Source organism: Protopterus annectens, chromosome 15.part0 (assembly GCF_019279795.1).
Source record: "Protopterus annectens isolate FY-2018-M chromosome 15.part0, PAN1.0, whole genome shotgun sequence".
NCBI lineage: Eukaryota > Metazoa > Chordata > Ceratodontiformes > Protopteridae > Protopterus > Protopterus annectens.
In genome coordinates this window covers 575,963,721-575,980,288 of record NC_056749.1, presented here as the reverse complement: position 1 = coordinate 575,980,288, position 16,568 = coordinate 575,963,721, and the positions used below count along the sequence as shown (strand labels likewise).

General features: G+C 39.7%; 1 protein-coding gene across 5 annotated transcripts in view; it reads left to right on the top strand.

Annotated features, from left to right (window-relative positions):
• LOC122789926 (cationic amino acid transporter 3-like) overlaps positions 1-16,568 on the top strand; it is a 184,484-nt gene that overhangs the window by 112,551 nt on the left and 55,365 nt on the right. For all 5 annotated transcript variants that reach the window (XM_044057397.1, XM_044057394.1, XM_044057398.1 and 2 more), the window contains exons 10-11: positions 6,418-6,584; positions 10,313-10,421. In XM_044057397.1, coding sequence (XP_043913332.1) covers positions 6,418-6,584; positions 10,313-10,421 — 276 coding nt within the window. The remainder of the gene's footprint in view (positions 1-6,417; positions 6,585-10,312; positions 10,422-16,568) is intronic.

The window sequence follows — 16,568 nt, the reverse complement described above, 5'->3', positions numbered from 1 at the left end:
GGAAATAACATTGATTGAGCTACATGGCTTCTGTACACCTATGACTTTTTAAGTCTTTATGGGTACATGAAGGCCAGTAAAGCCTTTGCACACAGCCTAATGTTTATAGGCATCAGGCTTGATTTTAAGCTCTGTGTTTCTAAAGTATAACCAACCGATCCACTTATATTGCACAGACAAGATTAAAATAGGCAATCTGTCTGGGTCTTTCTTGCAGCTTTTACAGATACCATCATATGCAGACCAGATATTTAGCTTACCAAGTTTTATAAGAAAAAGTAACTATGACTTGCTTGACTGGTGCTAGTGTAGCACATGATAGCTATATTAAAAAAACACAGGATTAGAGTAGGTATGAGATGGTCATTGTTTAAGTAGGGGTCAAGTGTCTCAGACCGGCTGCTCTGTGTGAGAGATGCAGGTGGCCATGGTGAATCTCCATCACTCTGTCCATGTAGTCAATCACAACAGTTATTAATGAAAACACCAACATGTTAAGAAAGATACCTCTGTCACCACTAATGGCTCTGCAGTTTCAGCATAAAACCTTAATGACTGGTTCAGAACATGGTGCCACAGACAAGGAAATCTGTCTACCTGAAAGAAAACATGGGAGACCTCCATCTGCTTTGTAGCTGTTGGGTAACTTTACTTCTGCAGTGGAATTTAATATACTGAGCGAGATATCTGCTGTCCCCATTAATCTTTTTTTCCATATTTGTATAGATCTGAGATAACTGGAAATAATACAGACATAATGAGCCAATGGTAGTACTTCTACTCATGAATGCTTGATGTCTAAATAACACAGTTGTTAGTCTGAGGCATTCAAGTCCCTGGGGGACATTGAAATCTGCATTGTCCCAGGAATCTGGTTTGAAGTCAACTCTACAGTTACATGGATTATGAAGAAATATTAATCTATCTTGTTGCAGACCCTTTGGGAGGGGTATGGTCTTTAGCTTCATAAACGATAACTCAAATCTTGGCTAATATCTATCCAAATGGGGAGAGGTTTTTTTCAGTATTATGGTTAGTATTAACAACTAAGATATCAGTATTATTGCCTGTCACCACACCCCTTCCATCACTCTTGATGAACAGTTCCAAGCAAATTAACATGGCCAATAAAGTATGTTTACTAAGTAACTTCATCTATTGCAGACTGGTCCAAAATATTAACACGATACCATTAATAAAAACAATGTGAAACAGAATGCAAGAAACCCAAAAGGGGAAAACAATATTTTAGTCATTATACTCAGTTATATGCAAGTACTACCCTGAATTTGCAGTTTCCATGATACAGCCAAACCACAACACTATAAGAGTTGTTTATTTTTTCATTTTAATTTTGTTTATCTGGGTAGAGCATTGATCAGAAATGACCAACTGCAGACTCAGCCCATTCTGCACTGTGCAGTAAAAACAGTAATAGGACAAATCGGATGGCGCAGTAGTGCAGTGGTTGAGTTGTCACCTCACAGCAAGAGGTTCTCCAGTTTGAGTCTTGTCTGGGGTGCCTTCTGTGTGGAGTCTGCATGTCCTCATTGTGTTCGTGTGGGTTTTCTCCGGTTGCTCCGGTTTCCTCCCACGTTACTAAGATATGTATCTGGAGGGTTTTTCCCTGGACCTCCGCTGAAAATTGGCTTTGTTCCAAGTCCGCCTTTTCCAGTAAACAAATGTATTACACAAGTCTGGTGGCTCCATTATTTGGCATGGATACAAAAACATTTCAGGTACTCGATGAATTATTTCAGATAATGAATGAATGAGTCATTAGATCAATTTCCTACAAGATAGAAATATACCAGAAATTTCAGAAATTAAACCCACTTTAGCACAACTATAAAAACTAACAAATTTTGCAACAGAAAAATAAGGCACTGTATAACTTATAAGAACAGAACTTATAAGATCGTGCTATCCCAAACAGAACCAAGACTCTAGCCTCCAAAAAAAGGAAGCCAATCTGGTGGTCCCTGCCATAAACAAACTGTACAACAGAAGGAAGAAACTGTTGCAAAAGAGAGTAAAATCCCATGAGTGGAGGAGCTCCCTGGTCAGCCTCAGTAAGAAGCTGAGGTCCCTTATAAGATCCTCCAAAGCTATCTATGAAAACAAAATTGCCACTAAATCCAAGGACAACCACAAAGCATTCTAAAGCTATGTCAGGAATCTAGATGGCAACACCCAGATCTGCTCTGAGTTTCAGCACAAAGGCACGAAAATTACAGAACAAACTGATATTGCCAACATCCTGGCAGATCGGTTCACTGCTAACTTTACCCCCCTCTCACCCCCTAAAGGGCCCATATCTATACAGGAAGAATGCAGAGTCCCTGTAATCACAACTACGCATGTAAAAGCTGCACTCTCTAAAGCCAAAAACACAGCATCCATGGGACCGGACAACATCCCAGGCTGCGTTTTACACGAACTTCAGAACGAACGGGCTCCCCACTTAAGCACCATGTTCAAATATAGCCTTGCATCAGGCTTTGCGCCCACTGAATGGCGCACAGCAACAGTTATCCCACTCCACAAAGTGGGTGCCACCACTGATCCCGGGAACTATCGACCTATTAGCCTGACTAGCCTGGTCTGCAAGGCCATGGAACGTTTCATCATGGAACTCATAAACAAAGACATTGGTAACCTCCAAACTCTGGATCCCACCCAGTTCGGGTTTGTGAAAGGCAGATCATGCCTCCTGAACCTGATCGACTTCTTTGAGGCAGTCACCAAAGCTGTGTATGAGGGTAAGGTGGTTCACACAGCCTATCTTGACCTCACCAAGGCTTTCAACACCATCCCCCATTCTGGAATTATAGCTAAACTCAGTAAACTAGGTATAAATCCCTATGTCACAAGATGGGTTGCCAACTGGCTCACTGACAGAACCCACACTGTAAAAGTTGCAGACTCCAAATCTGACCTCAAGGCAGTGACAAGTGGAGTGCCACAGGGTTTCGACCTGGGACCTCTCCTGTTTGGAATCTACTTCTCTGAAGTACAGGCTAACACAGAAGGCCTCTGGCTGATGAAGTTCGCAGATGACTGCAAACTAGGAGCCATAGTCAAGTCCCCAAATGATGTGGGCATCCTACAGAAGGGCTTCACTGAGATGGATGCCTGGTGTCAGAGCCATGGCCTCAAGCTCAATGCCAAAAAGTGCAAGGTCATCCCCTTTGGTAAAAACTCTGTACCCATGAACTACCACATAGGCAGCAATCTACTTAACACCATATGCGTGATAAGAGACCTTGGGACCCAGGTGGACAGTAGTCTCTCCTTTGATAGTCACATCGCCACAGTAGTGAGGAAGTCCTTCTACGTGGCACACCTCATCATAAAAGGGTTCTCATCCAGGAAAAAAGAGGTCATTGTTCCCCTCTACTTGTCACTCATTAGACCCATTATAGAGTACAACGCCCCTTTTGGAATGTACCTCACAAGACATCTGCAGCAGCTGGAAAGGCCACAGAAGTACCTCACAAAGAGGATTACTGGCCTCAAACAAATGCCCTACACTGACCGCCTCAAAAAACTCCAGCTTTACTCCATAGCATATCGCCTACTCCGAGGTGATCTCTGCCTAACATATAAAGCTATGTCAAACCCAGAGCTGTTGGACATGCTACACCTAAAGAAATCCCAATCCCTCCAAGCTACACGCTCTAGGGACCTAAACCTTGTCACCACAATTAACAGGACACGCTGGAGGGATAGATTCCTGTCCCAGTGACTTCCTATACTCTGGAACAAGCTACCCATCTGTGTCAAGCAAAGTTCTTCATTAGCACTCTTCAAGACAAATCTTGATGAGTGGATGGGAAATAAGAAATACACCCCGGGGATCACTTCTGTGTCTCTGCTGGACAGTGGCACAGGAAAATAACTTTCTTGAGTGACGTAAGTTATGGTACCTTGCTGGCTAGGTTTACGTAGGACCTTGGGCCGATAGCCTGGCACCTACCTATGAACCTATAATAAAGAAGTCAGCAAATACCAAAACAAGAATAAACAAAACATGCAGTGCTAAACATTGTCCCCAAGATGACAGAAATAAGTTATGAAACAAGCTGAGTTTCCATGGTTAAAGACAAGAAACAATTTGTCTTCAACTACATCAGAGAAAAGAAAAGAAAAAATTACGAATGTGATCTATATTGACAAAACATAATAAAATAGGCTCCAGCCTTAAAAATATATTGAATATATGCTGAAAGATTTAATAATAGTTGTGAGATTGCAAAAAACAATGTGAAAATAATACTTAGCATTCATGATCTAGAAACTTCCTTGAATAAAATCAAGAACATAAGCGCTGTGGAACACACTGGTTTACTAAGAGTTTTCCTATACAAAGTTGTTGTTTGTCTTTTCGGCTTTTTCCGGTTAGGGGTCGCCACAGCAGAACTCCGGTCCGCTAATGATTGGCAGATTTTTATGGTGCTGAGTTGCCAGCCCGACGCCAAACCACGCCCATTCACGATGTCGTAAATGTTAACACTAAATTTGACTCTGTGCTGAAAGATGGGCATGACCCAGAAGTGTGGTGACATGATTCCTGTTCACAACAAGGGCAGATCAGTTTAATATACATAGCTTGTAAAGTAATAGGATGGTCATATATACAAAAAGTAGTAGGAGACATCTTGCTTCTGCATCAAGCTCACTGTGGGTTCATAAAAGAAAAGATCTGCTTTGTATACATGGTGATGTTCTTTCAACAGGTGATTGCTTCTGTAGATAAGGGTATGAGAGTTTAAATGACCTATATGAATTTGATGAAAGCGTTTAACAAATTCTCCATGTAGGAAGACTGAGCAAATGGAAACGGTTAAAAACTAACTGCTATGTAACTGGAACAAAAAATTGGTGAGTCACAGTTTGGGAAATATCCTCAAACAGTACATGTGGCCATTGAAATGGCACAGAGGTTAAGTTTTAGGTCTTTACTGTTTGCTGCCTTCTTACCAGAGATTAAAGTGAGCAACCACTGGTGGGTCAGAAATATGCCGATGACTGCATGGTGGGAAGCATTACTACCTCAAGCAGAGATACAGCTGTGCTGTGTTGTGGGGAGGGGACTTCTAAATCATGCACAGTGCTGCCTTTTATACTTATCTAACATTGTACTTTATACTTGTCAAACATTGCAAAAAGGACATAGTGGGGAAATAAAATTTTAATTTCCATAGATAGGTTAAGGAAGCTTTCGCCGTGCTCAGTGTTCAACATCCTCCAGAGGTATGATCTGTTTTTGTTTTTCAAAGCTTTGTCACACCCAGTTCTTTTTATAACACTGTGAAGGAACACACAGCTGACAGGGTTAACATCAGTTTGGGTGACTTGCTGCTAAAACTAAATGTAAGTAGTAGAGAAGTGGTGGGATTAATTTATGATAAAGACCAGAGCTGTAACTACGATAGGGAAAAGGTGGTGGCTGTTCCAGGCAAGAGCTATTAGGGGGATTGGCAGAAGTTAATGAAATGTCAGTTATAATACTGGCACTGATTTATGAAACCACAAGAATATTGCACCTTCCTAAATGAATAACCGCCTCCGCCAAGAACACCTAGAACCGGACATGTTGATGTCCACTAGTGACCAACACTGAAAAAAAGTCAGTCAGTTATCCGCAATAAGTTTTAATAAGAAATTAAGTGACTTCATCTCCAAAATGGATGAGACTTCATCAGAATCTGATGAAGTCATATCCTTTTTGAGAAGAAATTGCTTATGTTCTTCATAAATAAATACTGGTACTGCATTCACAGTTATGGCTGAAGCTCCATGATTGTTAATAACTATTGTAAGGTACTTGTTAATTTGTAGCAAACAGCTTGCAGCAACTACAGGAACAGAGAAGAGGTTTTATTTATTTTTTTCTTGTCCTCAACTTTTGGAAGACTTCTTTTCAATTTTTGTTCCTCTGTTTTGACTTGAGTGGCACCAGTCGAGGACACCAGATGACCTAGCTGTGGGTCCGATAAAGTCTGTAACTAGATTCTAGGACAAGCTACCACTCCTAGTTAAACAGTGTGCATCTTGGTCTATTTTAAAGAAAATAGATGATTTTATGTGCAATAAAACTGAAGTCCTGTGTTTGTCAGTCAAGCTTTTAGGAACACAGTATATTCCAATAATGATATTAAAACATGTGGAATTACTTGTGATATTTTGCCTGCAGTTCAAAACACTGAGATGCGAAATTAAAGATAAATTAGTAAATTATTTCAGAAATATCTATAACTCTTATTCATGATGCAGTTCATATTCTTTTAATCCCAATAAGCCTGGATGCTGCAGTCACTTATTCTATATGAACTAATTTATCTGCAGATTATAGTACCTTTATTTTCACACATTTATTCATTTATTTACTTACTTATTTTTCTTTTTTCCTAGGTATTTTAATCACAGTTCTGTGCATTGTGTTAGCCACATGTTACAAATCAATTGTAAATGGCGATATTGGAAGTGTTTTTGCGACATTATTTCTTCTTGCACTGACTGTGTGTTTTACTGCTGTAATCTGGAGGCAGCCAGAAAGCAAAGCACCTCTCAGCTTCAAGGTAAGGGTTGTACAATTAGTGTAACGTATTGCTATCTTTTTCCAGATATATAATTTGATTTATGATTGATCAAATCTGCCCACTTCATTAGTTTGTTTTTTATCATGTTTTACTTGTGGATTTGTTGGCTTGTTAGGTAGACTGATCTGAAGGAATATTTTCAACCTGGACCTGGACCAGAGGTGACTTTCAGATTTGAAACCTCAGTATATGTATATAAGATTCAAATCATGCAAATGGAGAGAGTGTGTAAATGTGTGCATGTTCTGATGAGTGATTAGGTACTGTATGTCTACTGAAGAGTAGGGCCTGGTACCAGTGCAGGTATGGCAGGGATACATAACAGTGCTACAGTGGCAGTGAGGATTGTAGCTCATTGTTTAGCAAATGCAGTAGCTTATTTCTAAAGAGGGACACATGTGGCTCTGCTGTTGTAAGCTGAGGCAGGGGCAACTCTGACAGGAGTTGGAAGGATGCTCCACATATAAGGGTTGAAAAGACGACCACTGAGGCTAGGCTGTTGTGGGGAAAGGTCAGTAGTTGGGAAGGTATTCCTGGTTTTTCATCAGGGCATACAGACCTGGATGTAGCTCTGATGCGTTTTTGGTGCCTTGGAAAATGTAACCATTCTATGAAGAAGACTGTAATTGCCACTCTGTAAACTATTTTAGAGACAGTTCACTTACCTTACTAATCTTAAACGGGACAAAAACGTATGAGCTTCAGATTCTTAGCCTGCAGGTACTGGAGTTTGTGTAAATTTTTGGGAGGTAAAAGTAATGAATGGGAGACGGTACTTGACCTGATGAGTGAAGACCATCCATTTTATGCATTGGATGTATTCTGTGGTTTCAGGCTCCACTGACTTACTTACTTACCCTATAAGAGCAGTCAAGTTGCTACTGAATTCAGAAAGAACAACAGTCAGAGTAAGTCTGGAAGGAAATCAAGGAGGGCAGCCACAAGCCAAAATATTTGAAATACTGTACTATTCCCAGATTGGCATCCTGTAATATGGAGATTCTCCAAAAGACTAGAACAGTGGCCAGTCAAGATTAGGCATTGAAAAACTATGGTCTGCATCTTGGAGCAGGTGATGTGTAAATGGTATAGTTGCATGTGCAGATTACTTTGTACTCTCTATAAGACAGCCTTCAGATGTACAAGGGTCAGAGGTGGCTTGGAGCAGGATGTGATTATTCTAGCCGAAGTTAATGAAAAGTGGAAAGAACAAGAGCCCAACGACTGAACCTTACTGACTTTAAATGGCTACGATCTACAGAGGTTGAAATATGTTACTTGACTAAGTCTTTAGAAATGGCTGTTTTAAACTCCATATAGCTGAAAGATCTGAAACATGTAACATAATGGTTAGATCTTGAAAACCTTTAGCTGCAAAAGCTAACAGCACTGACAAGGCCATGCAGTGTAGTAAAATGTTCTCAAGTCGCCAACTTTCAACTACCAATCTCATTATGAAACACCCTTAACAAACTTTATGATGACAAACTGTCTTCAGTCTTATGTCAAATATTTTTTTTCACTTTCTATCTTCTGATAACTTATAATTCCCTTCATTAAATGGCTGCACCATTCATCTGTCCATTGTGAGCTCTTTTGATAAGTTTAGAATTATATGTATGTTTTAACCTTTTTTGATTATTGTAGGTGTTTGGCCTTATTAGTAAGTGGCCCTGTAACAAACAAATTTCCCGTACAGGCACCCATTTTAATTATCATATCTGTTTAGGTCCCTCTCACAACACAGGAAAGTGTGGAGTCTGCGGAGGATTCAGTGATGTTGCAGTAGATAAGCATTAGAAATCTACCTGAGGAGAGATCATTGCCTCAGAGTCAAGCTTGCTACTTTTTGTTCTGTTAGATCTTTACCCAGAACACTCAGACATCATAAGGAGAAAGAGAGGAAACTGGAAAAGTGACCCACAGAGTCATACTGTTTTGAAGAAAAAGTCTTAAAATTGCAGAAAGAGTTGTAGCAGCAGACTACTAAAAACTTCCAACCCTCTGCTCCCCACCTACAGTAGAGTCAGAGTATCAGGGCCTGTTCTGAGAATATTACCCCTGTGTAGTGACTTTCTGACCTGCATAGTACTTCCATCAAAAGCCAAGTGTGTGACAAGGGTGGAGCATTAGTAGACACGCACTTTTCCTTTTTCAGCTTGTAGTTTGATAGGTGCTGATTTCTGTATACCACTAGACAAATGCATTATTTTTTATGAGCGGGCTGCATGTACATCTGTAGAAGCGTGAATGATGCAAAATTTAAAACTTAGTGTACACTGATGTCCTTTTTCCCTGGCACAGCTTTTTTTTACTTTAAATATGACCCAGGAGCTGGGGGCATAGTTACCCAATCCAGTGCAAGTCAGAGAGGAACACAAATCCAAATATTAGTTTATCCTGGGAGCTGAAACAAGACTGGAACTGTGGATTTACAGGATATTTAAAAGTAAAATGACACTGTGGGTGGGAATGAATGTGATGAGTCAAAGTGGGTGTGAGTTCTGTCAGCTTAACTCGGACCCTAATTTTAAACACTGGGATTGTCCCTTTAAGACTTGTTTGTTTAGTCTTGCAATTTAATTGCTTGCTTCCCTGTTTGAATATGGTTGCTTTTTTGTAGTGTTTAAGGACTAGAACTTTTTCTAAGATTATGTAGAACTAAAAAGGCAGCAAGTCTAAGGCAATGTGAAATACCTATTTGTAATATTGTAGCAGTTGTGCACAAGCTCTAATTGGTTAAACATAGGGCCGAATTCAGAAAGGTTGCCATGTTGAGAGACAGGCCTACCATAGCACAGAGACATGCAACACCACGTTGGGCTGCCTCTATGACTGTGCTAGTGGCTGATATGGAAAACCAGGGGAGAGACCTATGCTAAAGCTATGTGCTTTCCCTTGGAACTGTCTGCAGTAAGTAATTCGCACAACTGCGTGATTCAGAGAATTGCATAAATTAGCATAGCCACTCCTGGCAACACCAGTAGTAATGAAAACAGCCAAAATGAAAGACTGAACATGCTTAAAATTTCATTGGAATAAACTAAATAGCTTAAAATGACAAGGCACTTGATCCATTGTTTCTTACCACCCCACATTTTTTTTTACCCTTTATTTCCCCATAAGGATTAGTTTACATTTATTTGCTTTAAATTTAAGCTACCATACGTTTGATCAATTTCAAGCGTTGTCAAGTTACACTCATCCCTGTCATGCACTCCTGTTATTATTTGTGTTGCAGATCTTTTTCATCATCTGCAGAAAGATATACTTCTTCAGCTTGACTGTTGTGTGAGCTTAAAACTGTGAATTTTTGTCTTGGGTCCTTCGCTCCACTGCCCTTGATGCATTTATTAATCCTTCCACACAAGTGATTTTTCTCATGTTTCTTACGTCAGATGTCAGTCAAAGTGTTGTCGAGTTTCCCAGCTACCACTGTTGTGAAGTAGACTCCTATCTACCCTAGAGGATATTTTAGTGCCAAATACCACATGATGCAGAATATAGCATGCCTTTAACAACATTGCTGAAGGCTTACAAACAGGTGCAGTGTACAGAGGAAAATGTATTTTTCTGTTAATTATATACAGAATTGTATTAATATACAAGGAAACTTTAACTAGTAATGAATTAAACAGTTGTAAAAGCATATAAGTTGTGATATGTTTCAACAATCAGAGTGAACTAACTAGGATGTGATTCTTTAGGTTCCATTGCTACCTGTTCTGCCACTCCTAAGTGTTTTTGTGAACACTTACCTGATGATGCAGCTAGATCGTGGTACCTGGGCCCGATTTGGAATCTGGATGGTAATAGGTAAGTGTAATTTTTTTACACTCCAGTAGTATAAATGCTCATAAATATTGCTTGAAAAGTTCTGCCTGGAGTGGTTACGTTGGTAATTGACTTGCTGATACAAGAGCAGTCTCGTTGTGCCTTCTCTTAGCGTACATCTGCTACCTGCTTTCCTGTAATGCTTTATATTATACAAATATTTCAGTGTGAGTTGCTTTTTTTTTTATACTAATATTTTCATTCAGACCAATGAAATGTATAGTGTCGCTTATTTAATTTACTTTTCTTGGCATTCCATGACATCTGTGACACATGTACACAAAAAAAATATTGAAAATAAAGCAGTGTGTTTTCAAGTACAGTGTGTTTTCAAGGACATGCTGGAGGGATAGATTCCTGTCCCAGAGACTTCCCATACTCTGGAACAGGCTACCCATCTATGTCAAACAATGTTCTTCATTAGCACTCTTCAAGAAAAATCATGATAAGTGGATGGGAAATAGGAACTACACCCCGAGGATCACTTCTGTGTGTCTGCTCAACAGTGGCATAGGAAAATAAATTTTGGGTGGCATAAGCCAGGGAAGCTTATTGGCTAGGCTTATGAAGGCCCTTGGGCCAATAGCCTAGTACCTACCTATGAAGTAACCATGTCCTTTTTAGGACAGGTCAGGTACAAAGTTCATTATACTGCCTTAGATAAAGAAAGACCTTTGATGAAGAGCAAAGAACAGCAAAACAGAACCATGTCCCAAAGTCCATCTCAAACAAGTAAAATAAAGGACTAAATAGATAATGCAGAGAAGGGAGACAGGATAAATAAATAAATACATACACCAATAAATAAAATAATACATATTTTTATTTAGCAGGTAGTGCTTACATCTCATACAGCAGACACATAGGTAGTGAGCACAACTCTTTAACTTTTACCTCCAGAGTTACAGACAAAGTAGAAAAATAATTAGGGAAAATAATTAAAATCAAGAACACTTTAAATGCAGGTACTGTTAATTTGGAAGTTATTAAAAATTAGCAACTTTGTCTTAATATCTACTGCAGATACTGTTAATTTAGAAATTATTAAAAAAGAGCAACTTTGTCTTAATATCTTTATTAGCTTCAGATATTGAAAAAATGACATAGGTACACATACAGTTATAAAAAGAAAACAAAATCATTTGAAATGTTTTTCATTAATTTCTTGTATAACACATATATTTTAATTTTCAATAATTATCATTGACTCCAACATTACATAAATTGTTCAGAATACTTCCCTCCCCTGCATTTCACCCCTTCTCCTGAACATTATTCTACATGCATTGTTCCCACAATTTTCTTTTATTTATATGTAATTGATTCCTTTCCTTTTCTAAAGGAATCTGCTTCAGTTCGTTAATCTCATTTACAATACTCAGTGCATCATTTCGGTTGGTTAGATTCTGATTTCCATTGCCTATTTTTTTATTTTTTTATTTTTTTGGCAGCCAGTAGCATTAAACTTTACAAAGCAGATCTTAAATCCCAGCTCAAAAGAATCAACTCATTGGCTGTAATCATTTGCTCTTTCAGTATCTCTAACAGAGTACTCTTTATGGAATTTCTAAAATCTGCCAACTCATTGCATTCCCAAAAACATTGTCCAAATAACTGCTGTCTTTCCCATCACACCTCCAGCACCTGCTATTTACTTTTGGAAAGACTCTTTGATGTCTGTTTGGGTACAAAAATCCCTATGCAAACACTTTCGTGCAAAAACCCTGAACCTTTTGGATTTTGTTGCATACTATGTCTTCGCACTGTTCCTTTGTGTATTGACTTTCCATTCTGTCTTCCCAATATTTTCTAACCTCATTTGATTGCTGCTTATAGTTATTTTTCAGCATTTAAAACAATTGAGAATAAAGTAATGATATCCCTCCAAAATCTGTATGATAGCAAGGTTTCAAAACACAGTTCTCTAGTCCACCTGTTTAGTCCTTTGAAGTGTTATAAAGAACTTTGTCAAAGTGAGTTGCTTAATCACGTAGGTTGCTGTGCAAGCCTCAAGATATTTGTTAGCATGTTTTCCTTTAATAAGTGCCTCACATCTAACTTGTGTATAGTCTTTTTAATTATGCAACAATCTCAAGAAGATGGTTTGTGTACTCAATCTGTACAAAACTGTAAATGCTTTTTGAGCTTCTTAAATCTACAGATAGTATCAACAGCTCTACTTGTGTCACAAGTTCTATATCACATCACTCTTCTTTGTACCCTTACTCTGTGTTCTCAACAATAACTAGTTTTCTCTCACCTCTTCCATTTAACTACCATGTCCTTATGTATCATTTAAACTTTCTTGCTTTTATCTGTATGTAGAACATGTTCTGTAACTCTGCCTGTAACATATGTAATGTAATATAGAAATCTTGTTTTTTTTTTTTTGTTTCTGTCTATATTTGTAATATCTGTATGTATCCAATATAAATATATACATATTTTTTTTGTTGTTGGTTTGTTTGTTTGTTTTATAATTTTTAATTCCTGAAACATATGTAAAGATATGTGGAACTTTTCTCCCCAGACCTCTAGTGAAATGGACATTGACCAGTTGAACTTTCCAGATCAACAAATCATATAAACAAATATTGCTTCTTTTCTGCTGTTCCTCTTTGTAGAAAATTCATCCCTCTCGATATTTCTTTGAAATTGTATTTTCTCACCATTGTTTTCATGTAGACATACTAAACTTCTTTTTTCTCACATGGATGTACAGAAGTTGCTGCATCATTTTTTGCCCTCCAGCGGATTTAATCAAGATTTGTCCAGACAAATTTGTATTTGTTTTTATTTTATTTTACATTTGTTGACTGGGATAGTCCGACTGGATATATGTCCATTTTCAGCGGAGGCCCGGGGAGGAAAGCTCCAAGATAATAGTACACATTGAACATTTAGTAAATGCTAGTTTCAAGCAGATTACAGTCATAAGCAAGACCAGCATTTAGCACATATAGTACTAACTTATTATAAAACACTTTACAAAACATAACATTATTTTCAAAGTTATATATACATAACATTACATTCAGGTTTAAGACACATTGAGCAGCAGTTATACAATTGACCCTTCCTGAAATGGTGTGGTAGAAAAAAGTTAAAAGTAGTTGAAGGTAAGGCACCTAAGTAATAGAGAGGTCACTAGTCGGGGTTAGTGCAAGGACATAACCAATGAGTTTTGAAGTATTTCTTGAGTTTGTTTTTGAATAGAGTTAGTGAGGGTTCTAGAGTCAAGTCAGCTGGGAGTCTGTTCCATGGTTTTACAACAGAGTTGGCAAACAGAGTCCCCAGCTGAGTAGTTTGGATTTGTATGTTTGAACTAGGAGTCTAGTGGATGATCACAGTGGCCGGGTGCTGGTGTAGGGGCTGATAATATTTTTTAGTGCAGGTGTATTTTCTGTTTGGTAAAGGATTTTTATGTGCCACTATTAGCTGGTTGAACCGCAGTAGGCTAGGCAGTTCAAGCCATCCGAGGCAATTTATGTTGTAACAGTGGTGTCTGGTAGGCTGTGCCAGTAGCAAATTTGGCAGTGTGGTTATAGCAGGATGATAGTTTAAGATCTGATGTTCATCGTGTTTCACTGTTGCAGTCATTACACTTGGGTTATCCTACTGGCAGGCTACCCGCAGTTGGCCTGAATTCCAAAGTCCTGGTCTGGCGTCGGTTGCTGTCGCCTCTTCCCTGATGTCAGTGCACCGGGGGTATAAAAGATGCAGCCGACTCCATTTTCTTCAGTTTTTCTTGCCGCGCAGTGCCCCAAGCAAAAGCAGTTCGCAAGTGCCGGTCGGCTGACTCCTGAGATTTTCAAAATCGAATTTCAGATCCGAAGTCTTCAATAAAGCTAAGTACCCCATTGGGGAAACTTTTTTTTCTTGCTCCAGACCGATGTCAGAAAAAGTTAACAATTGTATTTCGTGTGGGAAGCAAATGCCTCATAAGGATTTCCACTCTTACTGTATTCCTTGCCTAGGCCCTGACCACGATGTTGCTAGTTGTCAGTTTTGTGCTAGATTTAACCAATGTACAATTAAGCGCCGGTACGATTTTACTTTTCATTATTTTGGCAGAAGGTTGAATTACATAATGCCGTCGGAACAACTGACGACCGGAATTCATGAAAAACGCAAGGATAAAGACAAGGACAAGCATTCGAGGTCCAAAACCGACGACAAAGCCTCTTCCAGGCCAGTCGCCGGTTCGCCAGTGCTCTGTGAGGCACTTTCGCAGCCCCTGACTCCTGCTACCTCAGAGCCACAGGTCGCCTCAGACTCCCACGTGGAGACAGCTAGGCCTCTGGATACTCAAGGTATTGGCCCTTTGGAAATGAATCTCTCAGATGGGTCCGGAGCCGGTGAGCAGGCATTGGCTTCTGAGGGTGAGTTCAGACCTACACAACTTTATATAAAGCCTACTTCAGCATCCAAGACAAAGTCTAAAACAGTTTTAAAGACAACGAAAACAGTATAGCATTCTCCAGGACAGACTTCTATGCCTAAAAAGCAGATGCTGAAAATGGCCGAAGACCTAATTACTTTGATCAGGGGTTCCCATCCCCCTCCTGATAAGAGGCCTAGGCAAGACACTGAATATGATTCCTCTGATTAGGTTTCCATTTCCTCTGATTCCTCTTCTGATCAGGGATATTCTGTTCCTCCCTATGAGGATTCTGTTGCTGAAGATTCTATTCCTTCAGTTTCTCCTCCTGAGGGCTATTCATTTGGGGAAACCTTGCAATTCCCCATGTTCTAGACATAGTAGATGATGTTTTCTCAGAGTCCGGCCTGTCCCCAGACTCTTTACCTCCTGCCCCTGTTAAGCTGGACAGATGCTACAGGGTCACTGACTCCCATAAATTTCTTTATAAGAACCCTGCTGCTGACCCAGAAACTATCTCACAGGGTCCCAAAGGGGTCAAAGCTGCTTCTGCCAAAAACCCTGTCCCCTCAGATAGAGATTCTAGGGCTTTGGACAGATGGGGGGAAAAAGTTTACACTTCTGCTACCTTGGCTGTAAGGGCTTTAAATTGTCAGTTTCATATGCTCAAATGTCAGCAATACTTAATGTCTTTGTTAAAACAAAAAATGTTGTCAAATTCTGAATGTTCTGAGAAGAAAGATTGGCAGGATTTATTGCATGCAGCTGAGCAAGTGGGAAAACATACTTTGCAGTGTGGCTATGATTCACTGGAGGCCTCGTGCAGGGCCGCTGTTACAGGTTCTGTTATTAGAAGGCATGCTTGGTTAAAGGAACAGACTCTGCCTGATCATGTTAAAGCAAAATTATTGGATGCTCCATTACAGCATGATACTTTGTTTGGTGTTAAGGCAGAAGAGGTGTTGAAGAAAACAGAGGATAAGGCAAAATCTGTGCAGACAGTAAAGGATTTCTTACAGGTACAGCCACCCAGATTTAGCAGGAACTGGCCCTCTAAGAATTGGTCCTTTCCAGTGTCAGACTGACCACAAAGAGGCTGATTCAGACGCCCTAGAGGCAGGCAACAGCCCCAGGGCTCATACAGCCCCAATCATTGGGGTGCTTCTACCTCCAAAAGCGGAGAAGACAAATCACAGCCTTATAGAAAACAGACCCAATGACTTCTCTCTGCCAATGCCAAGCACTTATTTTTTGGCAGCACCCTTGGGGGGGGGAGGGGAGAGAGCTAGCACCTTTTTTCACAAAACTGGCACAAGATAACCCAGGACAAATGGGTCTTAAATATAGTCTCTCAGGGCTACAGGTTCCACTTTCACACCCATCAAAAGGCAAAAGGTATGCCAGACCTGCCACGCAATCAGTGGCAAGAGGCACAAAAACAAGTTTCATCTCTCATGGACATGGGGGGCTATTCAGCCAATGCAACAACAAGAGCAGGGGCAAGGATTTTACTCAAGACTTTTCTTACTACCAAGAAAGGACAAAGCCTGGAGACCGATTCTGGACCTGTCTATTCTAAATACTTTACTGGACGTCCCAAAATTCAAAATGTTGACTCTACAGCAGCTTCTGCCCATGCTGGACAAGAAGGCTTGGCTTGTAACTTTGGACCTTAAAGAGGCATACCTGCATGTCCCAATCAGACAATCTTGCAGAAGATACCTCAGATTCATAGCTGGCTCAATGCA